At 45.1% G+C, this 27936-nt stretch overlaps 1 protein-coding gene across 2 annotated transcripts in view; it reads right to left on the bottom strand.

Annotated features, from left to right (window-relative positions):
* The window catches only part of AFF3 (ALF transcription elongation factor 3), a gene marked incomplete at both ends in the record, with an annotated part of 424260 nt that extends 400467 nt beyond the window's left edge, over positions 1–23793 (bottom strand). Inside the window, one exon of one of the 2 annotated variants that reach the window (XM_080916707.1) lies at positions 23711–23793. In XM_080916707.1, the coding sequence (XP_080772833.1) occupies positions 23711–23763 (53 nt within the window). The remainder of the gene's footprint in view (positions 1–23710) is intronic. The other variant, XM_080916706.1, reaches the window with a different exon arrangement.
* Positions 23794–27936: the final 4143 nt, after the last annotated feature.

Genomic DNA, 27936 nt, shown 5'->3' on the forward strand with positions numbered 1-27936 from the left:
CTGCACAGCCCCTGGATTTGACTAAGAAGCAGGCAGAGATCCTGCTGAGCCTTGGAGACAACTCCTGGCCAGGCATCAGGGCCTGCTTTCAAAAGCAATCAGGGACAGGACTGAACACAAGAACACGCCCATTTAGCTGAACAATGAACTGAGTTAAATGGTCTTGTAGACATCTATATATTTATTATATATAATCATATTATTATATAGTTATATAATAATTATATATTATATTATAATTATATAATTTAAAATTGCACACACACACACACATATATATACCAAAAGGAATTATGTTTTGTTTATAGAAAGAGTCCCTTGGTACCTGCAAGAGATTAATTCCAAGACCTCCATAGAAACTAAAGAATGTGGATAGTCAAGTGGTTTATCTAAAAGGCATGGCATCCTGTGTGCTTTAAGAGTTCTAGACCATTCATGACAGCTAATACAATGGAAAGACTATGTCAATACTTGTATTGCTCGGGACGGGAGACTACTAATGCACAGTCTGGTTTTTTCCATATATATTTTAGGTAGAACGAGTTGGTTAAGATCATAGACACGTGGGTGTGAAATGTTAATTAGGAAGCACCAAACATACTTCAAGGTTCAAGCTAGATTATGAAGTCCCCAAGGTCACACACTATCTGAGCATGATCCTCTCCGCCACTGCCACCCACATCTGACTTAGCCACCACTGCAATCGCTCTGTGCTGAACTCACCTGAGACGGAGGGCCTGCTTAGCTCCCAGAATGAGGTTCTCTGCAATGAGAAGTATACTCTCTTCTGACCTTTCAAGGCTCCCTCTGCCACAGCACCGTGACAATGCCACCTATTTCTGAAACTTCTCTTCCTTCACCAGCCTTTGCTTCTTTAAGTTCATTTTCCTCTAGATCCAAACCAATGCTCACAGTTGTATATGCCATGTCTGAGCTCAGGGTAACTGGGATGCCACCTGATTCACAGTACAAAAAGACTAGTGTCCCTGGCTTGTGGAGTTCCCTACTAGCTATGGGGTCTCATTGCCTTTGTCTTTGACCTCTGTACACCCCTTTCCAACTTGTGTCCTCTTTACTTGAGTAGTAGTTCCCCAGACTGTGTCATGAAGTATTCAGCACCCAGCACCTCAAGGCAGCCAAGAGGAAGATTAGAACTCACAAAAACCACTCGGGGTCACTGGCAACTCTGATCCCAGCACTCAGGAGGCTGAGGCAGAGAAATAGCCATGAATTCAAAGTCAGCTCCACCTACAGGGAAGAAAAAAAACAAAACAAAACGCCTCACATTTTCTTAATTTAAAAAAAGTGGCAATGTTCTGTAGGGTACAGAACACCTGCTTTGCTTCCCAGCCACAAGAACACAAAAAAACACATGGCCAATGCCAGTGCTACACTGGGCAGAAATAGCTATGCCTCAGTTTCCTGTCTGGATCGTTCCTTCAATAGAAGCGGTGACACCTGTTGTATTCGGTTACTAAGAAGTAAAGAAATGAACGCAAGATGCTATTAATTATTAGCCGTTCTTAGCCACCACTGCTTATGGTATTTCGGGTATGAACTGCACTCTTAATGCCTCATGTCTTACAGGCTTGGTTTTTCGGCCAGGGTCAGTATTCACAAAGTGCTGCAGACATAAGGAGGCGGGGCATAGCTGTAGGAAGCATGTCAGTGCGGATGGCCCTTGCTGCTTATCTTGCCCCTTCCTGTCTCTGCTTCTTCTTGGCTCCCATAAGGTAAACAACAAATGATGTTTACCGAGCTCTGTCTCCATGGAGTACTGCCTTACTACAGACTCAGGAAAGAGCCTAGGGTGCACTGACTAAAGGCTCTGAAAGCATAAACGTCATATGGTCCCTCCTTTACACAGACACAGAGAATTAGCCAGAGCTCACCAGCTTCCCTTACCTTAAACAGAATAACTTACACTATTTGGGTCAAACAACCAATTTATAAAGATTAAGAATCTGGGAGGGGGTTCAGGGATGGAAAACTGGAGTCCTGATGTAATGTATGAAAGAAAAACATTTTAAAAAAATAAAGTTGTTAAAAAAAAGAAAGAAAGAAAAACATTTAAGTGGGGTGGACTGAGGCTGGAGAAATGGCTCAACTGATTCAGGACCAGGGTTCAATTCCCACAATAAGCATGGCAACGCACAGTTCCAATGCCCTCATAAGGAAAACCACAATGTACATGAAATAAAATTTGAAAAAAAAAGAAAATAAGAAAAGGCCATATTCTTAGAGAGAAGAAGAAAGACTGGGGGGGTGGGGGAGAAACAGAGAGAGAGAGAAAAAAAAAAACAGAGACACAGAGAGAATATCTGCATACAATATTTCTACCTCTGATCTTAAGACCCTGCTGTCCTCTTCTGAAGACAACAGGAAGAAGTGGCTTCAGCACAAGACCCTAACTCTGCAGAGCCCCACTATTCCTTGCGCATGATGTTAAGACATGTGCTGAACCCCAGTGTCCCCCTTTCCTCGTTTCTCAAATGGACAAGAGCTCCCTGCAATACCTGCAGCTCTTCAGCCTGAGTCACATACCCTCCGCCTCCAGGAAAACACCGCCCTGCCCCCCACTGGCCAGGGTGACAGTGAACTCTAAACTTCTGAGACAGGACTCCCTTAAGAAGCCCAGCCCAGACTGGAATGATCTGCGTTGGTCTACGATGGTCTCACACTCATGATCTTCCCATCTTAGCCTCCCCATGTCAGGACTACAGGTATGTACTGGTCCAGTCATGCCTGACTATACGTCTGTTAAGTGCCCTTGAAGAAATTCTTGTTGACACTTCTTCCCTTGATAAGGTAAATTTTCATATCTAATTTCCTAGAAAACTTTTTAAAGAGTTTGCCCGGTTATCTAAACACTTTAGTCCCCCTCCCATCCTCTATTTTAGACTTTCACTAAGATTTCTTCTTGATCAAACAACTCGTGTCCTGCTTGAAAGAAGAAAATAAACACAGGAAGATCTGAGGCATGCTGGGATATGAGCACAGGGATGGACTTCCAGATAGGCACTATGTCACCGTCCCTCTATGACTAAATTATCTAACGTCTGCAAAAACTGTAGCTGGAGACTCCTTACCCATCACAACTCTTGGTGGTTTCTAGATTCTAAGTATGGACGAGGCCTGAAATCTAACTCTGACTCTAACCTCTGTCCCTGCCAGAAGAATGTCATCCTCAGAAGGCCTCCTGACCCGTCACACTTAAACTCAATGTCCCCCCAGAATGTCCTGTCTTCCAACTAACTGCTGGGGATAAAGAGTGCACTTCTGGACTCTTGCTGTCTGCTCATATTAAGGAGTCCTAGCTTGATCCTACCCCTGCAACGAAAAGTGCATAGCCATCAATTAGATTAAAGCTGTTATGTGGTAAATTTGAATATTGTATAATGAAGGGGGAAATCAAGGGCTTCATTACAGCTCTAAAAGAGACAAGTAAAGCTATTTGGTCACAAGTTTATCGCTGAATAGTGACCCTCAGGGTAACTATAATTAATATTTGAAAAGCCCTCGAGATAGAGCATGGTATTCACGCTTATAAAATGCCTTTTATTACACTCGTTCCAATCCTTCGGCTTTATATCCAACACTGGCCCTTAATTTCATTTTAAGCACAGAAGACATTCCTTGTCTAGCTGCCATGCCTCACTCTGAGAAGGTCTGTGTCAATCAGCTTATTTGCAATTAACGCAAATCTCCACCACCTGCCTCCCACCAGGGCACAAGGAAACAGGAGAGGAGCAGGGGGTTTCCTGGCTTCCTTTACAAATGATGGTGTGGGCTGGTTAAGCCCTAGCCCCCTGGCTGCAAGCCTCCTGCTGGGGTAGCAGTCAGGAAGGGATGCAGTTGTGTGCTCACAGACTTGCAGGACGCTCTGCAAGGCATCCCTGTTGGTGCCCGCAGTTTCCACAGAGCCTGGAAACAGTAACAAAGGAATCCAGTTCTCAGAGTTCTCCAAGCTCCACCTCAGCCCCGGCTCCTAATGGAAACCGGCTGCTGCCAGAGCGGGTTTCCATCACACAGAAGCAGGGGTCACGGATGCCTCTGGGGGTCTGATGAAAGCTGCGGGCTCCCTCCGCAGAGAAGACAAAAAACCAAAGGAAGAAAAAAAAGTGCACTTTCCCCGTGACGGGTTCCCTGACCTTCAGGTTAAGGATTCCTGGATTTACAAGCCTGAAAGAGAAGGAATGAGGCTAGAGAAAGAGAAGGAAACACAGAGAAGACAGAGCACAGAGGCAGTCAGCCCACGCAGCAGACCGCCAAGGAAAAGGCCTCTAGTCCTCTGCATTTGAAAATCGGGCCCAGGTTCTAATTCCCCGCCAAAAGCCACAAAGTTGTGTGGCTTCAACTAAAATGACCCATGCATGAGCCCTAACCTTCTGAATCACTCTCGGGCCTATAACCATCTCCCGTTCAATAAACAGACACAGGGACCCAAATACAAATCTCTAGACCCCTTCCTCCAGATGGCCTCTGAAAAATGGTTCGATCTTAAGAGATTTGAACAATTAGCATTCGGGTATAGATATCAGTTCCCTGCTGTTAAAGGGAGGGAAAGCGCTAGAAGATGATTTCTGAGTTCCTTTCCAGAAAAGCTAAGGTTCTCTAAGCCCTGACTCACCAGCTGTTTTATAGATTCTGGTTTCTCTCCAACCAGACTGTGCGCATGCTCCTTCGGAGCAAGGGAATACTCTTTTTCTCTGTATTCCCAACTTCCTGTGCAGTAGGTGCTCAGTCAACAAGAGTCTCATGAGTTTGGGAAGCTGTGTCTGGTAAGGCCTGCCTCCAGGAACCGCTGGGGTTGGGGTACTTGTTAGAATACTTACAGACGACGAGTCAAATCTTACAAAGCTTTCTATGGGGTGCTAAAATGCCAGAGTTTGGTTTACTGTGGTCAAGGAAACAACCATATACTCAAACTATTTCAGATGCTTAGATACCGAGAAAGCACAAATCCTGACTTCCTATTTGTCAAGGAAGCCACAGGTAACACTGGGATTGTGAAGATTCTGAAGCAGATGAGGCCGCCTGACTAACACGAGCAAAAACGACTGAAACAAAAGTACTTTTTAACGGAAGGTCAAACCCAGGCAACACTCCAAGCCCAGGAAAGGGTTCTTTCAACTATTACCAAGTTTGTTCTACGAAAAGGAGGTATTTCTAGCTGCTCACAGGGAAATTATTCAGTGGCTGGGTGGTAAACCTTTAGAACAAGAAAGGATCTTTTTCAGAAAATGAAGATTCACAGAAAAAAACACAATGTTCCTTATGCCATAGATAGAGGGTCTGGTCTTTTCAATCCACTCCTGTTTATTAGATCACGTGGGTCTCTCAAAGCAGCTCTTAAGGACATGTGACATCTTAGGTATCTACATCACTCAGATGAGACAACAAAACTACAAAAGTTCAGACCATCCTTACAGTGGAGCTGATGGTAGAGTCTCAGCTCCATCGGAGACATCCTGATTGACTGGTCCTGTCAAGAGGGCATATAGATCAGGACAGTGGGGGGAGTTGTTTTGTTCACGGTATTATCTGTTTTTTCTTAAATGTAGGAATCACAGCCACATGTAACTGTTTCTGCCTCAGACATTTATTTGCTTGGCCTCTAAACTATCTGACTTTGTGAACTAAGTTTTTTTAATAAGTCTACACTTACTAAATAAATAAACCTTCTCATCCTGTACCACCATAGAGGCAGACACACATACCATAAAATTACTAGTCCCCTAAATCTTCTCTAGTGATTAGAAAACTAAGTGGGGGTGGGGGGAAGAAATGACTTTTTTAAGGTCAAAACATAAAATCTAAATGTGTCATGTTAAAAATATGTAGGAATTTCCTGAGCATATGTCAAGACAGAATTCCTTAGAGAAGTGTTACATAAAAGTTCTGAGCCTGAACACTTGGGCACATTTTAGGTTTTGATTATCCTTACTTAAAGGACAACCACTCCAGATATGCACAGAAATGGAGCCTTCGAGCTTCCAGGGAGAGGTCTTTTTCTTTTGCTTTTGTCTCTGGTGCTCATGAGCTTCCACAACTAAAGAAGAAATGGAGGGAAAATATATTTCAAAAGAGAAAGTATTTAACAAAATATAGCAAAATTCTTCCAGCAACACATTTATAACGATTTGCATACTATGGCTAAGTGAAAGGTTATAGGGAGGCAAGGTTGGCCCAGCAGATGATCATCAGGACTTAAACCACATAAGAGAAGAAAGAATCCACATGATCATCTCGATAGAGGCTGAAAAGTGTTCCTAACGAAACTACTTCAGCAGAGTGACCCTCAGGGGAAGAGCGGAATGGTAGCCCGGTTAAGGACATTAAATGAAAGCCTACAGATAGAATTATACTCCTAAACACCTGAAACCCCTCTTCTTCCAAGGTCAGAAGCACATCAGGATATCTATCCTAACCGCTAACTTCTAACATTCTATGACAGGTCTCAGACTGGTCAACTGAGCACTAAAAACGCAACTAGATTAAAAATGCAAAAACAAAACAGCCTCATCTTCACATTCACACCATCACAAACATATTGAGCTTCTGAAAAACACAGACACCATTAGGATCTTAGTAACACACACACACACACAATTACAGCCTACGGGCTTATTAAATAAGATTCTGAAAAAAAAAAAAAGATTCTGAATATACAGGCCTGTTACATCAGACAGGTGACCCGTGTTGCAAAGGCACCTGAAATGTTTCCTCCTTGGATCTCGCCAATCACTCCACCATTTAGAACTTATTTTAGCTTTTTAAATATTTTATATAAAAGATAATTGCTCAGAAGAATAATTCCTGGTAGATTCATAGTTCTGGAAATGTGGGGGGGAAGAGCCTCATGTTTTTGCAGCCAAGGAAGTTAAGTAATGAGAATCAGAAAGTATTCCGAAGTAGCAAGAGATCTTCTGGGCCCATTAAAGAAGATCTAATCTATTCAAGTTTTGACTCTGTCTAATGGGTTTTCTTCCCAAGTACTTTAGAGCAGCAGCAACCAGTTCAAAATATTATCTCTCAATGCTCACACAAATTAGAAAGCAGTAAGTCCATTTGTAATTATTTATATTTTTACCTTATTCCAGCCTCATGGAGATTTTTAAATGCCTTTTAAATGTTTCATGGTGCTGATGCGTACTGTTTCCTGCTTCAGGCTTAATATTATGATTCCAACAGTGCCGAGAATATTTCTAAGCAATAAAACAAAACTTGCAAGAGAGGAGAAATTGGTCTTTTCGGGGAAAGCATTGCATTTGTGTATTTTTTGAGGACACACACAGAGGCTCCGCCCCTAAGTCCCAGGTGACCCCCTCTACCTGGTGGCCATAACAAGCGCTCTCCTGCTCAGTGCTTCTCTTTTTCCTAGGGGCTCACGCTGCTTCTCTTGATGCTTCAAGATCCGCAAAGGCCAAAGCCACGGTCAAGGAACACAGCTCAACCAAAAAGAAGCAATAAACATCATTTTTCTCTAAACCAACTGATTCCCTCCCAGCAAACATGTTTATCTGACCTCTTGTTCAAAAATTAATTTTAGTTTTACTGTGACATGTAGAATTAGCTTATTAATTTAGGAATAGGGACATAACTGAATATATGGTATGAATCGCTATAAGGTGAAAGAAATTGCTTAAATATGAAATACTACATAACCATATATCTATAAACAAAAATAATTCCCCTAACATTTTAGCCTCTCAAGAAACCTTTCCCTATTTGGATAGAAACACTTCCTTTGTTTTGTTGGTGATGGTGGTGGTAGCAGTGGTGGTGGTGGTAGTCTGGTAGGGTTTGTGTGTGTGTGTGTGTGTGTGTGTGTGTGTGTGTGTGTATTTCAAGCACTCCCTCTTTCTTCCATGAATATTCAAAGATATAATAAACTTCAGTAAAAATAGAATCATGACCAAAATGTAACGATATTTTACAGCATAAAACATACCACACGAGCGCTCTTTTAAATATTTAGTTAATTTAAAAATACTAATCAATAGTAATGCAAAGCTGACTGGAGGCTTGCTCTTGCCATGCTCTATCCTGAAGAGGACACCATGGCCCAGGCCATCCACCTGCTGCTATGGTGGGTGCAGGAGCTATTATGAGTCCAGAGTGTAGTGTCATAAATCTCCATAAGACGCCTCGGGCTAAACGGAGATGTGAGCAGGGTGTCATGTGCCACTGTCTGACAAAGCTCCCTTTCCCCTTCTTCCAACAGGATGGTATGTCCCAAAGGAAGATAGATACACCTGCCAGCAGAGCTGATCCTCACATAACTACACCTCAGCCACTGACATCTGTGGGCGTTTACTGAGGCATTCTCACCTGACGGCGACATTTTAGCGATGGGAAGAAAACCTGCCTCTCAGTGGAAGAAACTGATGATGACTCACACCACACCCCTAAGTATCTTTTAGGCAACAGAACAGATGTAGCAGTTAGTCCAACTAGAGAATAATTAAGTTTACCATTCTTGGAGAAACCTACTGTGTGTCCAACTAAAACATAATCTCATTTAAACATTGTAGCAAGTGAGGGGCAGGGCAAAGAAACAGAGGCTCCCATGGGGGCTATGGGACTGAAAAAGACACAGCTAGTCAAAGGCCTGTCAGAATCTGAGCCCTGCTGGCTCTAAAATCCTGGCCTTTCCAATTTCCAAATGGTGCCTCTCTGATTTTGCCTGCCAAGTGGATTTTTTTTTTAATCTTCCTCAAAATTGTATTAGTCTTGTTCTCAGAGAGACATCTTCAAAGAAAGCATCTATGGCTATTTCTGACATATGTCTCAATTTGTCATGGTCCGTTACGCCAAGAATCTATTAATTTTACTTTACCAAACTATCTCGTGACAGGAGCTTAAGCCTGTTTACTCTCCTCTGTCACCAAAGCAGCCCGTTTGTATAGGTTCAGTCCCACAGGGAGAGACAGGCAGACTGCGGACAGAAGAAACTACAACACAAGCTACCTTTAACAACACCTCGTGCAGACTTCAGGTGGCTTTCCCGGGATGGCATTGCTAGTTTTATTGCTGCGCTTCTTATTAATAGAGTCACATTTAGGTATGACAATCCGTGTGGCCAGCTGTGGCAAACAGTTGTTGCCATTTTCTTCAACCATAAAACTTGTCAAATTAGTGGTTTTATGGGCATACAAATAATTAAGAGAAAATATATAGACAGTGTGTTTTACACATGGTAAATATGGACAAAAAAAATGGAATCCAAAATGATAATGACCTGCAGCGGACTCGTGTACAGGAAACCTGTTAATTAGAATCCCTCCGGCCCACAATATTTGCACCCGGTATACCTATTACGTTATTCAGAGTTCTAACATATATAAAAATCTCAGGATTCACACACATAGACCTCCCCGTGCCTGGTGGAGACCTGTGTGTCTACGAGGGATAGATAAAAATCGATGTCTGACATGCACATGTATAAATCTCACTAATATCTTATGGCCGATGAGGAATTCACACTTGATGGCTGTCATTAAGTGGAGCACTTTATAGGATAGTGACTACATATATATACTCCCGAGTAGATGTCCCAACTCTGCCACCTTGGCTATGGGTTCTGTGTAATGTGCTACCTTCCTTTGTTTCTCTACAGAACAAGAAAGAACAGAACCTACTTTACAGGTTATGAAATAATATGAAACACTCATGAAACAACATGAAACAAGGACTCATGGCTCCTCCTCATCAGTAAGAGCCTCAAAACCACTCAAAGGCCGGGAAGCCCACCACCCCTTCAAAGGGATTCTTCTACGACGTGTCAGTCAGGATAATATTCTGAGACTCCTGGCTGCGTTTTTAAGTTTGAAAATAATTCTTAAAAAATCCATTTTAAAGTCTCCCTAATTAGACGAGTTCACTAATTTTTCTGGTGACTTAGCCTTACCCAATTACTTCTGAATCAAAATTACCTTCAAAACACTCTAATTAAATCACGGAACGTGTGACAGAGATTTATGCAGAAGTCGCTTCTACAGACTTTCATTAAGTCACTAATAATAACTATGGAATACCTATCTGTTACCTTTCACAGGGTGCATTCCATACACAGCTCCGGGACTGCTTTTAGAAGCTCCCTTTCCTGGCAGGAAAGGGAGGAGGGGAAGAGAGAGATCCAGAAAAGGAGGAACGAGAATCCTCCACTGCCAAAGGCTGTGACCTATACCTAGACCCTTCCATCCTTCTCTAAGAAAGGGTTTCCTTTTCCCTCAAAAAATGAGACATTCGCAGCTCCATCTCACCAGATCCACCCCACTCTTCACCCAGAAACTATCACACTCAGGTGTCACAGCAGACAATTGGATGAGAGCATTTGACCTTGGACCTAAGTTCCTCTGCCCCTCCATTATCCAGCTTTCTCATCCTCCTCGATTATAGACTGCTGCCCCCTCCCTGTCCCAAATACCCCAGGCCTGCTCCTCATCCTCCCCTCACTCCTCCTTATCCCCATCCTCCCCTCACTCCTGATCTCCACCCTCCCCTCACTCCTCCTGCTCACCATCCTTCCCTCACTCCTGCTCACCATCCTTCCCTCACTCCTCCTGCTCACCATCCTCCCCTTACTCCTCCTGCTCACCATCCTCCCCTCACTCCTCCTGCTCACCATCCTCCCCTCACTCCTCCTGCTCACCATCCTCCCCTCATTCCTGATCTCCACCCTCCCCTCACTCCTCCTGCTCACCATCCTTCCCTCACTCCTCCTGCTCACCATCCTCCCCTTACTCCTCCTGCTCACCATCCTCCCCTCATTCCTGATCTCCACCCTCCCCTCACTCCTCCTGCTCACCATCCTCCCCTCACTCCTCCTGCTCACCATCCTCCCCTCACTCCTCCTGCTCACCATCCTCCCCTCATTCCTGATCTCCACCCTCCCCTCACTCCTCCTGCTCACCATCCTTCCCTCACTCCTCCTGCTCACCATCCTCCCCTTACTCCTCCTGCTCACCATCCTCCCCTCACTCCTTCTGCTCACCATCACTCCCTCATTCCTCCTTCTCACCATCCTCCCCTCATTACTCCTTCTCACCATCACTCCCTCACTCCTCCTGATCTCCATCCTCCCCTTTAAGAGCCATGAGTTGTCACTCATCCCTAAATGGTACCACTCCCAAACATCCTGAGATGCCGACAGGTAAAAAACCCATACAAACGAGTATTGGAAAGGTCTGTAGCAGGCCAAAGCATACACACATTATGGGTTAGAAATAAGGTCTAGTCACACTTAGCCAGTGGCTGCTCTCTCAATCCAGAACCCTACATATCCAGAGAAAGAAAACTACAGAGAGCAGCTAAGAGCCGCCCAGATAGCACACATACTGTGCTGCATTATTGTGTATAGTATTTTAGGGTTCTAAAATATTACTTTCATCTTGCTGGGGGATAGAAGTATGGAAGATAATATAAATTAATTTATATAACTAATTATCTATCTAAATATTAGAAACTAAAATGTTAGGTTCCATCTCATACTATAAATATATTTGGACACTCCCCCATGACTTTGGGTTAGAATACAAAGCAATAGATTTCATCATGGCCTCTTCAAACACGTGTTGTTATACAGTGCTCTTACCCATCCCCCAGAGGTAACCCAAATGCCTCTCCAAAAATTTTCTATATGCACTTGGAACTTGTTACTCAATGTTAGAGTTTTAAATTAAGATAAAGTGATAACAGGGTAGTCAATAAAATTCACCAGCTTTCCCAGATAAAAACATATTCTGGTCATGCCAAAGGACCAAATTCTACTTATTAAAAAGGGAGGAAAAGACATCATCCAAGAAAAAGCTGCACCATGCTTTGGAGGAGAAATTATCTCCAAGGACAGATAGTCAGTTACTCGGTCAGTCAGTTAGTCAGTCAGTCACTCAGTCAGACAGACGGTTGGACAGACAGACAGAACAGGCAGTCCTTGTGCCACAAGAATGACCTGACCTCATGGGTCAAAGTCATGCTTCTGGGAAGGACTCAGCAGGCTTAGGGCGGCTGGGAACTGGAATCCTAAGTGGAGGCCCACTAACTTTACCTGTACCATTATAAGCAGGGCCCAGGAAGCACAGATGGGCCCCAGGCTACAACCAGGTTACAGGGCCAGGACTATAGAGGTAAACTTTTAACCTGAGGGAAAAGGCATTCAAGGATGGCTGAATGGCAGAGTGGGCCATCTCAGTGGATGGTGGAGTCCTTCCCTAACACTCATATTCCCTTAAGAGGGTCTGCACTGCCAAGTCCTCCCTTCACGTGAGTCCCTGTTTCTACTTGGGAGTCAAGCAGGAGAGGGGCATTTCAGAAAGTGGCAGAACCAAAGCTTCAGCATCTGGGGGTAGTGTAGTGAAGAGGGGGGAGGGAATGAAGCTTTTCGAGATCTGTCTACTCACTGCGTGCAGAACACACGGCCTCTCTGTAGGTAACTGCAGAGCTGGCACTACCGGGGTACCTGCATCTCTGGCTGAGTTCAAGTCTTCAAGCTCCACCCACATTTTGCACAGCCCAAGTTCCAAGAAATGACAAAGGCAGACTCCATCCCATGGGACATGGCAGTGAAAGAAAAGCAAGCTAGGCTGATGCACCAAAGCAAGAGTTCTGAACCAGCTGCCTCTCCAGTGCCACTTAAGCTCAGCACCCAACTGCTTGCTGGATGCTTATTTTTCTTAAGATCTCTTGACCCAATCGAACAAAGCTCTGAGTCTTTTATCTAATTATAATGGGGACTGTCTATATGACCAACTTTTACATATGGTTAGCTAGTTAATACTGTTTTCTACAACTTGAAAGTAAATATATGAGGGCTGTAGAGATGGCTCAGTGGTTAAGAGCACTGACTGCTTTTCCAGAGGTCCTGAGTTCAATTCCCAGCAACCACAAGGTAGCTCACAACCATCTGTAATGGGATCTGATGCCCTCTTCTGGTCTGTCTGAAGACAGCTACAGTGCACTCATATACATTAAATAAATAATATAATTTTTTAATTAATAAAAAGAAAGTGAATGCATTAATTTGATGATGCAAACACAAGCCAGATCAGTAACTACATGCTTGCTCCCCTTACCATGTATCTAGTTTGTGCAAACTAGTCTCCTCTTCCTCTTCCACAAAATAGAAAACAAGGTAAATTAGAAGAAAATAATGGCTGGAGCGATGGCTCGGTATTTAAGAGCACTGACTGCTCTTACAGAGGTCCTGAGTCCAATTCCCAGCAACCACATGGTGGCTCACAACCATCTGTAATGGGATCCAGTGCCCTCTTCTGGTGTGTCTGAAGACAACTACAGTGTACTCATATACATAAAATGAATAAATAAATTGAAGGAGAGGAGGAGGAAGAAGAGGAAGAGGAAGAAGGAAAAAATGCTGCAAGCTCAAGACATAGTAACCATTAGTCAGGTAGCAGCAATCCGTGACACACAAGATTGTATCATGGCCACAAGAACACAAATAAGATCCAAGGCGCTAATGACACTGTGAACGCATCTTTCTGCAAGCACCACCTTCACTGGCTGCCATGCCTCGGGGAAGGCCACGGATTTCTATCTGCCCCGATATTCCTGAAAAGTCCTTTTTCTTTTCCAAATCCTAAACATTAAGTTGTTTAAGTCCCAGAGAATGGAAGTGTGTGTCCACATGTACGAGGACAATAAACCAACGACCTTCTCACATATCACACAGAATGTACAATGTTAGCTACGTTGCATTTTGTTAGCCCCGAGTACACTTATTTTTCTGTTTACACAGGGTTGGGTTAGTCAGGGAAACTGTGGTGAAGTTTCTCCACCTAACCGATCCGTGGGTCTCTGCTAATGGCAGAGTGGAGCATATCTGCTCTCATGGATAGAAAGCCAGTCTGAAGGATCCAAAACCCTTCTCTTCATAGAGCTTGAGTTGAGGCTTCTCCTAGGGCACTAGGAAAGCTGTAATTTGGGACTAGGGGTACCAGGTAGATCAATTATTCTATAAACTGCAGTCACCCCCTAAACTCTGACCTGCATCCCTTTTCCTCCCAAAAGCAGCATGGCTGAGAAGAACGGGGACATTTGGTCTTCATTCTGGGCAGCTGTTGAGTCTGCTTTAGAGTCCCGACAGATCCAGAAGGTCTTAGGATCATCTTGGCACTCCCAGAGTCCCCTTCAGATGCAGCAGCAACAGCTGACCGAGGAGAACCGACAAGTACCTAACAGCTACAAAGAGTGATTGGCCTATTTATTACAAAGTGTGTTTACTCGGTTTTGTCTATTTCACCAGTCAGCCCTGTTAGAATACAAGTAACCACCTCCTCCTTCATCCGCATGGTATTTAAAAAGGACACAGCAATAAAATAAAGGCTGTCTCTAAATGTAACCTCCCAGCACTAGGAAACAGTGTTCTTATACAAGTCTCCCCTGAACAGCAAAGAGAATAATAGAAATAGAAAATAGAAAGCCTTCTGAGAGAGCATCTTTTCTGTGATTTCTGTCCTTACAAGTCAGTGTCTGTTCTGGGAGGATGTGTTATTAACTCAGGAACCTATCAGAAATGTAAGCCCATGGCCCCACCTTGGTCTTATTAAATTAAAATCTATATTTTAACAAGATCCCTGGGCTATTGGGATACCCATTAAAGTTCAGATGTTCCCTGGTGCATTAAGTACACTGACCTCTACTCTCAGAATAGCTTTCCTTGGTCCTTAATCCTCTAAATACCTTCTACAGAAAACAAAACAAAAAACAAAACAAACAAACAAAAATAAAAACATATTTTCCCAATGTAAAAACAAAAACAGATTACTTCCCAAAATTGGGGCTGATCTAATACAGGAAGTTTTTTTTTTCTTTTCCCCAGTCTACCTGTCAGGGAGCTAATTAGCATTTCAATGAACACTGTCAGGAAATCTGTTCTGTCACTTCCTAGCTGAGGTAAACAGCCCAGGTATGACAAGAAAAATTTAACTAAGACTAACAGGCTCGAATTACAACCCTGGGGGGGGGGGCAGTGTCTGAAAACTAATTTCCTGCTCATAAAAAAAGCAAAAATAAAATTATTTTCAGCATCAAGGTAAGCACAAAACTGTGAGTAGATATATTCCTGTGGTCTCCAAATACAGTCATCTTTGTTTACCTCCACTAACAATGCGCCTCCTGGGGAGAAATTCTATGAAGAAGTTTAAGTCCCCTCCCAGGCTCTCTCCACAGGTGAGTAGAAAAACCGCAGTGGGAAGATACCCAAGGGACTACAATTAATGCCTTCAGCAAGCTCCCTGCTTCCCAGTAATGGGAGTGGGCTCTTATTGTAGCAGCTGAAAGGAGCCTGTCTACCCTAGTTTGCCTGTTACTGTTATAAATACCAGAACCAGAACAACTTGGGGAGGGAAGAGTTAATTTGGCTTACAAGCCCATCATGAAGGGAAGCCTAGGCAGAAAGCTAGAGACAGGAATCTGGAAGCAAGAGCTGAAGCAGAGACTATAAAGGGATGCTGCTTACTGGCTTGCTCTCCACAGCTTGCTCAGCCTGCTTTCTTGATCTTAATACACACCAGGGGTGGCAGTACCCAAAATGGGCTGGTAATTCCCACATCAGTCATTGGTCAAGAAAATGCTACCCAGAGAAGCCTGCAGGCCAGTCTGATGAAAGAATTTTCTCTAATTCAAGTTCCTTCCTTCAAGTGACTCTAGTGTCAATTTGATAAAAACCTATCAGCACAGGGTCTCGGGGATAGCCCATTAGTGCTGGTCCACTTATCTAGGTCACCATGTTTTGACATGGCTTCAGTTACATCACTGATAAATGGTCTCACAGTACCCTGCCCCACAGACAATCCCTACCCATATCCACCCACCCAGTATATGTACCACCTTCATACACTCAAGGCTCCCTATCTTATCCCAAGTATTAGTGGTTTGAGATTAAAACTCATTTCACTTCTTAGGTGGTGTGGTATCTCCATAGTCTGACATAACTATTTTGTTTCTGGGAAATATAAATTGCGATTAGCCACAATGTAATGGGACCCATGGTGCCAAATGAAGTCATTTGATGTAATGGCTAGTAATACAATACATTCTTGGTGAAACATGGGAGATCATGCAATGTTTCGTATGTCTAAATAAGTAGCGAGTACAACCACATTTATCTATTGCACTATGACACACAACTGAGAAAAACTAGTCTCACTCAAGTGTGTCCCTGGGTTGCAATGTCAAGAACTGTGTGTCACACACACACACATACACACACATATATATACATATATACATATATATATATATATATGAAGCAGACCCCATATAATCTTTCAATAAGCTCCTTTGTTTATTTTTTTTTTAAAAAGACATTTTAGAGAAGCAAAGGGTATAAAAGTATCACATTTGGCTCTCACAGAGTATCTGATGCATTTATTACAGAACATCACAACCTTATGAAGCAGGGCAGGCAGAACAAACACCATCGCTGCTTTTAAGTGATTAAGCCAAGACAGACTGGGGGGTGGGGGGAGACTGAGCTGTTCAGAGCCCAACAAAAAACAAGGTTGAAGCCAACTGAATTCAAAATCTCCAAGTACATTTCCAGACAAAAAGGAACAGCCAAAGTTGAAAGTAAGTTTTACAGATTTTTGCTTGAGAATAAAACAAGGAAACATTATTTCGTATCAAATGGTACTAATACGTTCTTTTATGGCCTTGATTTTGCCACCCAGGCTTTCTTCCCTCAAACTAGGAGAACTCAGACAAATCTATTTCAAATCTTGAAATCCCATTTACGCACAAAATAATCTAGTACTTCATGTTGAGAAATTGATCTGTTGCTTAACTTGACTGCTATTTTAACCTATGTTAAGTGGAAGGGCCTGTTGAGTTGCTAATCTGCAGTGTCATTGATTAGACGTTCTGGCTCACAGGGACATTCTCCCAAAATAGATTCTTAGCATTTTATAACCCTCCTACATTCCACAAAAGAGAATCTGGAACACAGGAAGGAACCATTTCTGCACACGTAATAGCGTCTTCATTGTCACCAAAAGGGACCGGATTAAAACCCAAAGACTTCCAACAGGCATCCTTCCCTTTATCCCCACATCCTTGTCTCCCACGCCAGTACCCCTCAACTTCCACATCTTGAACCAGCTAGCCTACCCAACTCTCCTCAACACGTGCCACATGTGGGTCCCCGTGGCTGCCTCGCACCAAACAGGAGGGTCCATGCATGTGTTCCCTCCAGCTTCCTCCACACTACACACATTTGAAAGAAAGGACTGTCAAAAAAAAAAAATCCTAGAGCCTGTTAAGAAAGAGCCTTTCCTCCCGCTTAGGGCAGGCGCGTGCAGACACTTTCAACCAATGAAAGCCTCCTCCAAAGACTATGCCATCACTTTCAGCCTATGAGAGTGTAGGTAGTTTACCAAAGCTGCTCTCGGAGAAACACCTCCCGGAAACTCAGAATGCGTGCGCTCAGCCCTCCAGTCATGCCTCGTGGGCCATTTTGACAACAGGAGAGAAAAGAGACGGAGAGAAGGCTGATGATGATGGAAGAAAAGGCCCTGGAACTGGTTCTGGAGGCTCCTGACATGAAAAGCCTGGAAATCCTGGGGCTTGTGAAAGCCCCTCCTGGGCATGTCTGGGGTGACTGACTTGAAAAATTTAAGAGCATTGCTTGATCCTCCAGAAGTATCCTTCAGCAGGTTAGGATGCTGCCACTCCCCAGCAGACTGGCAGAAACGCAGTCCTTCCTCATCCTGCCCTAGCTAATAACCTTATGTTCAAATAGGCACCTCGCTTTGTTCCCTCCATGTCTACTTGAGTTTCCACATGGATTCTCTTCCCTTTTATTTCCTCCTCCCGAAATTCTACTTCCTTTGAATCCATTTCAGTGCCTCGAAGCCATGAATATTTTACTCTCTCAACAGGATGTGCCCGGGCCTCCTCAAGTGGGCAGTATCTGCTTTGTATTTCAGATTTTTATGCATAGACATTCTCTAATATTGTAGTAATTTCCAACCCAATAAGCCCTATAGAAAGCACACAATCTAGTTATTATATTTATAAGTTGTATGCCCAGATTGGGCAGATCTAGCATTGCTACTAGTGCTCCTGGCCACGTGGTTCTGTTCCATCTTTGCTTCCTCCTCTCCTTTCTGTTTCCTTCCTCACCTCCCCCAATCTCAAAACCCTCCTGTCCCACCTCTTCCTTCCACTGCCCAATCACAGGCTTAAGCCTTTATTTGACCAGTTAAAATGGGGGAAAGGGATCACATGAGATCACCTGAAGACATGATCCACTGCTGGGGGAGGGGCAGCCCTTCTTGAGGAAGCAGAATTAACATCAGAATACAGAAAACATCAGAGCAACCCACAGCACTCCAAACTCCTAAACAGTCTCCCCTTTGCATCTTTGGGGCAGGGGCTTTAACCCATGACTGGGAAAATTTTTATACGGAAAGTATGAAATCGGATACAGAAGATAACTGAATGCATCATGTACACCACACCAGGTATCGCCTGACACTTGTGTTTCCGGTCATGTGTACTCATGTCACAGGCATACTGGGTAGCAGTGTTAAATGTGTGTCAACTGAGTCTCAGTCCAAACCATTTAAGCCCATGAGGACTGTCCAGTACAGGAACCACATGAACATTGATGAATAGGAAACCCCATCTGTTACAGTTTGAAACATTCCTGTGTTACTATCCCCTTTCCCTTTAGAATTTTTATTGTTATGTATATGGATATGCCCATGGGGATGGATGGATGCTGCAAATGCCCATGGGGACCAGAAGAGAGGACTGGAGTCCTCCAGAGATGGAATTCTAAGTGGATATAAGCTGCCTCCTGTGGATGCTGAGAACCAAACTTATGTCAGTCGAAAAAGCAATAAACACTCTTAACCACTGAGTTGTCTTTCTTGCCCCAGGGGTTACAACTCCAAAGGGTGAGACCTGAGGTGTGAACAGTGCCGGTGTGAACAGAAATGTAGGGATTCTGGCTTATGTGAAGTCTGGGGGAGACGGGGTCAGAGTGAGTAATAAGCAATCATTATTATTACATATTATTCCATCTTGATTGGCTTTCTCCCCAGGAATAAAAAGGTGTTTTTCATTCAGCGAATAGAAGGGTAAATTTTAGTTGGTTTTGGAAAACTTTTCTCATTTGACAAACCATCTAATGATGATCAGGCTGTGTGTTTAAGATACATAATACAGGTAATTTCACTGTGGTCAATAAAAAGCACCACTAGAGATGCCAAAACAAAAACAAAAAGCCTTTCCTCAAGATGCCCCTATTCCAGTTTCCTCCACCATCTTTAAAAGCCAGCTCATCTCCCAAAGCTTAATTCAAAGGCCACCTTCTCTATAGAAACCTTTTTTAAAATAAGTATAATAATAATAATAATAATAATAAAGAAAAATTGCCCGTCTACCACTCACCCTAATCCCAAGTGTCTAGTCTGACTCTCTACAGCAGAAAACATCCTTTTGTATTTACATTCCCATCCAACTTTAAAACTAGACGAGGAACACATAATCCATGTGCTCCTGCCCCACCACAGCAGCCACCACAAGGCGTTATTTTACAGACGACCAATAAAGACAACGCCTGAACCGAATAAACAAAAGCAACAGTGGGTCTGTCAGGAGGGATGACCATCACTTTAGAGACTGATGTTGTAGCAGCTGAGCCAAAATGAGTGAACCCCCAGAGAAAGAACAGAAGGGAACAGAAGGGAGAGACGTTGCTCTCTGGGATAACTGCCTCTGCTTAGGACTCAGGTCTGCAGAAGCTGCCAGGGCATGTGCAGAAAGAGCCCCTTCCTTGCATCTCTGACTTCACAGTGGAAACAAAGTAGAATTACAATGTTTCTTAGGGAAGGGAAGCGTAACAATGTTTCTTAGGGACATCCATCTCTATTTTAAGGGATAGCTGAAATGAACTGGAGCCCTGGTCCTGCCAGAAAGACCCATCCTGAAAGACAGGCATAGGTGCTTCCGAATAGGGGTGACTGTATGGAAGGAGATGGACCCAGGGGATCCTGTCAATTGATTACATCACAGTGGTCATACTTTTGTTATACTCTGCCTATAGTCCCGTGAGACTCGTTCTCCCACATGTACAAGAAGCATTCTCAGGTTCAAAGCCACAGTCAAAACTAATAAAGTGCAATTTGTTTGATCAGGATTCAATGTCTACCAATTAGAAAAAGTTGTTCCGTTATCAAAATAAGAGTCTCTGGCTACTAATTTGCACCTCCTCTCTTCAAAGAGGAGTAGGTTTTCTTCTGAAAGAATGAACCTGTTCAGTGGTCTTTATTTAAAATGTATATCTCCTTTTACAAGTGAATTAACAGGCAACACTCCTAACTCATGGCGTTTGGTTCTCAGATCTTTTTTTTCCCCTTAAATCAACACCATTTAAGGTTCTGACCTTCTCTTTTAATATTTTGACACAACCTTAATTTGCAGATGTCAGGGTCTTGCCTTGTGATTCTAGTAAAGCCACTGTTCATCAGCTGGAAGACATCTGCGGGGCTCTAGGAAATGCATAGCCCTGGTTTCAGAAAGGCAGACCTTGAAGCTAATTCTTCATCAAGTCCGAGCTGTGTAAACTCTGACAAGCTACTTGATCGTCGCCCATCCTGAATTTGTAAAAAAAAAAAAATCAGACCAACAGCAGTTCTTACATGCTAAGTTTCTTGTTGGGCAATAAATGATCTAGGACATGTCATGCTTGTACCTCTGACAAGTACTTAGCAAGTACTAAACTTGAAAGATCTGCTGCCATTTTGATCTTGGCACAGCTACCTAGCAGTTTAAAACTCCTATTATCAGTAAAATGAAAAGTACCCCCACTTACTTTCGAGATGTGATGAAATTCATACAAGAAGATAACAGATATAAAAATATCAGACAGAGCTGGAGGGATGGCTTAGTGGTTAAGAGCTTTGACTGCTCTTCCAGAGGTCCTGAGTTCAAATCCCAGCAACTACATGGTTGCTCACAACCATCTGTAATGAGATCTAATGCCCTTTTTTGGCATGTCTGAGGACAGCTACAGTGTACTTACATATAATAAATAAATAAATAAATAAATAAATAAATAAATCTTCTTTTAAAAAAAGAAAAAGAAAATATCAAACATACAGAAAGTAATCAAGTATGCCAGGCATGAGGGGTACAGGGCAGTTACACCACGACTCAGTAGACTGAGGTAGGAGGATAACTTTGACTGTGAGGCTTGTATACCAATACCTTCTTTCAAAAGCAAACAAGAGCTTGAGAAAGGGGGGGAGAAGAGGGAGAGAGACTACACATTTTTGATCATATATAAGCTCAAAACTAAACTGTAAACATAAAAGTCTTTAATAAATCCCAAAATCGAGTTAGAAGTGCCATGCAAAAATTGATCCATCCCTAAGAGAATCTCTGGCATATTTGAAATGTAAACCAAAGTAGTTTGGTTTATCCTTAACTTTACCTAAAGATAACCTTTTGTAAATGTAAATTCTATATCCACAAAAGAAGAAACATTCTCTTAAACCAAACTGTTCTACTCTACTGTAATCAAGAAATCTAACATGCTTTCCTAAGCCAAGAAACTATATATTGCAAACAAATCTGATTGAGCGTACGACAGCTTAAAACATAAAAATGCTTTCCAGCTGTGGTAGCGCAATGTCTTCAGTGCTCTAACTAGTGAATCAGAGGTAAAAGCTATGTGGTCTGAGGCCAGCCCAGTCTACAGAGCAAGTTTCAGGACAGGCCAGACTATGTTGAGAGACCTGGTCTCATAAATAAATAAATAAATAAATAAATAAATAAATAAATAAATAAATAAATCGATGTGGCAGATATAAATTTAACAACAATTCGCCAAGCATTCTTTGACAGTACTCAAGATCGTTTACTGGGAACTAGAGACACAGTTTGAGCCCTTGCCAAAGAGGTCTACGCATTACCACTGATAATCTCAAAACACAACTTACAAAGAAAACCATACAGGAGTTCAGTTTGAACCAGAAAGTGAGTAAGAAGCAGCATAAAGATGTGTCCAATAAATAAATAAATACATAAATAAATAAATTAATTAAATAAATAAATAAATTCTCCCCTTTGACTATAAGCCTGCCCCCAGATTTTAAAAAGCAAAAGTAATTTTTAAAATACGGCTGTTATCTGGGAAGACACTGGATTGGTGCCAGAGACCAACATTTCAAAAGGTAAACCTACAAAATAATAGGCATCTGTAAATGAAAGGCTGAAATAACCCCGGGAGCAGCAACACGGTAATTAGCAACTTTTATAGAGTAATAACATGTGCCATATTCTCTCTACACTAGCTCTTTGAAGTTGCCAGTGTAATATATACAAGTTTTATTACATTGGAGCCCATCCTTGTGTGTTTTATAGGCGCTAGCATTATGCAGAGCAAGCTGTAGTCACCATCGGATCTTTTATAAGAAACTGCTCGATAATTCGCGAGCTCTCTGTCTAGTTCATTTTGTTTACACCTGTCTTTGGGAAAATAAAAGTCACTTTGAGGCTAAGTCACCGCGGAGATCCACATGTCCACATACCATCGACGTATGAGCCATAAATCATAAAGCCGTTTAGCTTTAAAATTGTGCATTGCATATTCATGTGCACACCACTCGCAGTTTTAGACACATGTGAACTCTTTACTGAATTAAAAAGAAGGGAAACGCTTAGCTCCACAATCAGCGATTACCAGAGGCAGAACAGAGAGCAGTTAATATGCTTGTTCCAGCAGATGTTCATCCCCGTAAATATTAAACATAACACAAGTTCCTCCAGGAATATACAAGCAGTAATTTTACCACCTGAATAGGGCTGGTTGGAAACATTTAAGGGGTGAGGGTAACGTGAGGGATGCTGAAGCAGCCAATGGGATTTTTCAGACAACCGCAACTGGAATTAAATTGCATCTACCTGTGATTTACCTACTGAAGTTCCCCCTAATGCGAGAATAGCAAGAACTGGAACCCCAAGTGCATTCCAGGTTGCCAGCTTTGAGCTTGACAAGAGCGGAGTTGAGAGGAGTTCAGCCATATGTGTGAAGAAAGGGTGCAAAAGAACCGTGAATCTCCGAGAAATGAGTCTCCCTGGGCCAAGGCCTCTGGAATTCGGGCACCGAGACACACTGGCCTCCTGCCCCGGGTGCTCACTTTTCCATCTCGAGTGGGAGTAAGGTAGGACAGACAGAGGAAGGATGCAGGCGCCAAGCAGGGGCCAGGCAGGGAGCAAGGCTGGAGAGCATCCTCTCCGGGCACTTCGTAACGGTACCAACTCTAGGGGGGTCACAGGGGGTGAGCCTGAGGCTCTCCAGGAGCTGGGAGGCAGCACAATCCGAAGGCAGGTAGCTGAGGGGGGCTGCGAGATGAGGGGTGAGCTCTCAGGCAGCAGTGACACGTCCTAAAAATCGGTTCTTTTCCCCTCCACCGCTGCGCTCCTCCTGTGGCAGCCAGACCACCGGCCCCTCGAGCTGGCGCAGGCAGCACCGAGGGGAGGGGACGGACTGGAGACTAAACGAATTCCCGAGGAGGCGGCCGTGAATCCAGCCCGCCAAGGCTGGAAAGAGCCGGTCGGCGAGGCGGGTGTCCCCGAACCACCCCACCCCCACGGCGGCCGGGCACCCCGCGTCCCGGCCCAGGTGAGGGCAGGCGGGGCCGCCGCGGCTCCCAGAGCGGCCAGCACCGGGACTCACCATAGCGACTCGAGGTCCCATTCCTGGAGCAGGGCTAAGTCGAAGCTGTCCATGGTGGGAGGTGTCAGCCCCGCCGCCGCCGCCGCCGCTGTGTCCGCCGCCGCCGCCGCTGTGTCCGCCGCCGCCGCCGAGCCTCGGGCCGCCCGCGCGCTGCAACGAGAGGCGCCCGCTAAGGTGCATCCCGGCCGCGCCCAAGCCGCCGCCGCCCGCCTGCCCGCCAGCCACCCTCCCCCGGCTCGAAGCGCTCGGCACCCCCGCGGCCCCCCGCCTCCCGGGCCCGCCCGGCGCACTCACCCGCTCGCCGGCTCGCGCGCAGCCACACTCGCCGAGAGCCGCGAGCTCGCTCGCCGCGCCGCCGCCCCCTCCCGGCCTGCGCCCGCCCCTCCGCCCCTCCGCCCCTCCCTCGCGGCGGCCGGGCCCGCTGCAGCCGCCGGCGCGGTGCTCTGCGCCCGCCCGCTCGCCCGCCCGCCTCTTTCTCCTCCGGGAGGCGCGTGTGCGCGGGCGAGGCCGAGGCGCGCGCGCGTCCTGAGCCCCGCGCCGCGCCCGCCCCGCGCGCCCCTGCGCTCCCCGCGCTCCCCGCGCGGCTGCTCGGGGTCCCGCGCCCTTTCTCGGGCCGGGCTGCCGGCTCGCCCTGCTCACCCGCGCCTCTCCATCTCTCCAGATCCTCGCTGGCCCGGAGGGTTGCGGGGGATGTCCTGCGAGCCGGAGGGAGCGGCGCGGTGGCGACGGCGCCGAGGGCGGGGGGGCGGGAGGTATGCCGTGGCGAGCCGAGGCCGGCCTGCAGCTGAGCAGCCCCCTGCCTCTCGCCTTCGCCCCGCGTCCAGCAAGGACTTTCTCGTCCTCCGCAAATTAAGCGGAATCCGCAGGGCGCTGCGGCGGGAGGCGTGCACGCTTGCAGACCTGGGGTGGGTGCTAGGAAGGAAAAGCCCTGGGCGCCCCAGGCGCGGTGAGAGTTAACTGTGCAGCCCACGGCAGCGCCGAAAACAAATCGTTTCAAATATCTGGAGCCAGTAACTTAAGTGAAATAAAGAGGCGGGAAGGAAGCTTCTTCTAAGACCTGCTCTCAGCTGCAGTTTAGCCTAGGGGTTTGCGGGGGTGGGCCGAGGGGGTATCCCACTACCCCTCGGCTGCCTGGTCCGTGGAAACCAGCCTCCTTGTCTTTTTATTTCGTACTGGAAAGGCCTCTGGGTTTCCACTACAAACTTCCCGCCGCCTCCTCTCCTGTCTGGAGAGTGGCAGATTGTCAGCTGGAAGGATGATAGAGTACCACTGTGGCTTGTAAAAAAAAAATAATAAAGCCCTTGCTATTATTACTGCCTTGGTTTGAAAGACTGCTCCTCCCTCGCTCATCATTAGATACACTTTGAAAGTTGGGACTGAAGACGGAGAGCAGGTCTAGAGGTTCATCTCTGAGCTTCTGCACTAAAAATTGAGGAACCCATGCTGACCCGGGGGTGATTGTAGGGGGAAGCTCCCCTCTCCCATGCTCTTGGCCACAATTCCTGGAGCCTTGTTCAGGATTCCCCAGGATTCCTGGAGAGTGCAGCATCAAGCAAAGCTCACCACATACACCAACCCCCGCATGCCCTAGGGGAGGCCTTTGCAGTGCATTGGCCTTTGTTCCTTTTCTAGGCAAGAAGAGCCACCATGTGGGGCCGCCAAAAATTTAGCTCCTTTGATAGAAATCAACCTAGGTGCACCCCCCTCCTTCTTTTTTATTTCACCCACTTCTGAGTGAGAACTAACGGAAGTTCTGGGCGCAGGTAGATGGCCAAAAGGCCAATTAGAGTTCTTTGCTATCAAAAACAGTACTGCAAAGCTGGGGGGTGGGGGGTTCTTTTCTTCCCCCAGTTTTGGAATAGTTCCCTTATTAGCATCCATAACTAATGTGAAAATATCAGTCGCTATGTGAAGACAGGGTCTGCATCGAATCAGTTGTAGAAACCCACTGGTTATTTTACAAACTAACAACTTGCCTGCCTTAAACACCACCCCGCCCAGTTAGTTGAAGACTACAAAAGAACAAAGGAAATGTGGACAAAATACAGGTGTGAAGGGCTGGAGTCCAAAATCTTGGTCTTGTATCTAGGGAGAAGGAGGGGGAAACGTGCCTTACAGATACCTACTTAGCATAAACCCTCTTGGAAATGTTTGCTCTGGCAAAAGTGAGCTCTAGACATCACATGGAGACAGCCTTCCCAGGAACAAAGGCTGGGGGTGGAGGGTGGAGGAGAGAGCGAAGGGAACAGCCCCTGCCTGGAAGAACTGCGAGTTCCAAGGCCCTGAACAAGAAAATGTGTCCTGTTCCTTGGGCTCCTGGCTGCAGCTGGGAGTTTTCTCCAGAAAGGAGACCTCCTGCCCCTCCCAAGGATCTGGCTTCCCTTCCTTCTCACCACATCTGTTTATACAAAAGAGGCTGCAGAAGAACAAACAAAACCCGTGTTTACTGCAGGACCCATGCCGCGCTTGAGCCTCGGACACAGATTCAAGCCTCCTCCTCTTAGTGGCCACAGAGAAAACGGGTTTAGGCCTGGAGAAGGAGGGTTATTTGTAAAAGGTCTCTCCAAAAGAGCTATGAAGTAATGGACAGATGTATATTTGAATGTCAACCCTGGATCCTCATGTTTACATTTAAGTGTACTTGAGCCTGAAGCAATTTCACTGTGGGTATATATTTTTTTAAAGTGTTTCTTCACAAATAATGTATTTTCTGTTTAGGGACTTTAACTCGAGGACAGATGCATTAGTATTTTATTTCTGGTGGATGTTTCTGTGAATAGAGTCCACTTGGAAAGTGAGGGCTTTGGAGGGAACCCAAAACTTTGTTGTGGATTCTCTTTTTGCCTAAGCTGTGATGGAAATAAATTGAAAACGGAGAGTTTTCACTGGTGAAATGTAGAGGAGTTAATGAGACTCTTCATTAGAAGAACCTAGTATTTATATTTTATATTTTAACTTGTTAACTTATATTTCATATTTTATGTCGGTTCTCATTATAGAGTCAGGGGTGGTATGAACCAAATCTAGCACTGGGACATGTGAAAATTTAAACCTCAGCTCGGGAGAAGCCACTGAGGAAGGTAGCTACAGCGGACTGCCTGGCTTCCCTGGTGGCCTGGCTGGTTGCTTGGCTGGTTTGTGCTAAATCCATAACATGAAAGAAGTAAGAAATGGATCCTGCTCAACAGGGTATGCGCATGCTCTTAGCAAGGACCTCATCCTCATTGTGCTTTCCTGGAACGAATGGGAAGCCTCTTGGGTGCACCTAGAAGCAAATCCCCAGAATCTCCCTAAACGAATTCTCAAGACATGGCTGGAACTCTGAGGTAGCTTTAGAGAACCAATAGAATCGGTCTCACTCCCTCCTTCTTCCCCTCCCCCTCTTCCTTTCTCTAAGGTGATCCTCTAGAAAGTGGATGGCCTTCCAGGAAGCTCTCCCAGCCCCTCCTCCCTCTTCTCTATCCTCATTTCTCACAACACCTTTCTTTCCTGTTCCAGGGAGGCAGCAGGTACCGCACTCAGTCAGCCTCTCTTTCCAGAGGCTTCCAGGGTGTTTGAAACTGTATCTGGGGTTTGCCAATAAACCCTCTAGGCTTTTTGCTTGCAAATTAGATGTTAATATGTCAAGCCCCGGGACTGCAAGGATTTTCAAATCTACCCAGGAGCTCCAGTGTTCTCTGGCCTTTGCTTCTCTTTTCACAGGTAGCCCACAGTGGATCTAGCCTGGGATCCAAGGTACCTTTCTCATTTTCCCTCTCATTCTCCAGGTCCTGAGCAGATGGTGCGGTTGTGCTGGCTGTCATCACTCCTCCTATGTTTCCATGGAAACATGGGGCATAGGGACCATCTCTGCCTTGGGCTCCCTGACAGTATCCTCTGGCTGAGAACTTCACTAAGGCCCCTCCTCCTTACTTGCCTGCTGTCCGGAGCTTTGCAGAACATTCTGGGCCACAGGCAGCCAGAGCCATTTCAGTAATCCTCTGAGGACATGCTCTCTGCAAAAGGTTGTAAATTGACTGGAAAGGGGGAGGGAAGCCAATATCTCAGTCAGGTGGCTGAAGCCTATTTGGGATGGCAACAAATATGGATAATCTGCCCCCTCAGCCACCTTCTGCAATGGCAGAGAATTGCCCCAAATGTCAAATTTGATGCTTCTAAGGTTTTCTGTGTTGTCAGGCAGCGGGTATTTATTGAGTGTGAGTGTGTGGTTGAGGCTTTACACTGTA

This window comes from Micromys minutus, assembly GCF_963924665.1.
Source record: "Micromys minutus genome assembly, chromosome: 5".
NCBI lineage: Eukaryota > Metazoa > Chordata > Mammalia > Rodentia > Muridae > Micromys > Micromys minutus.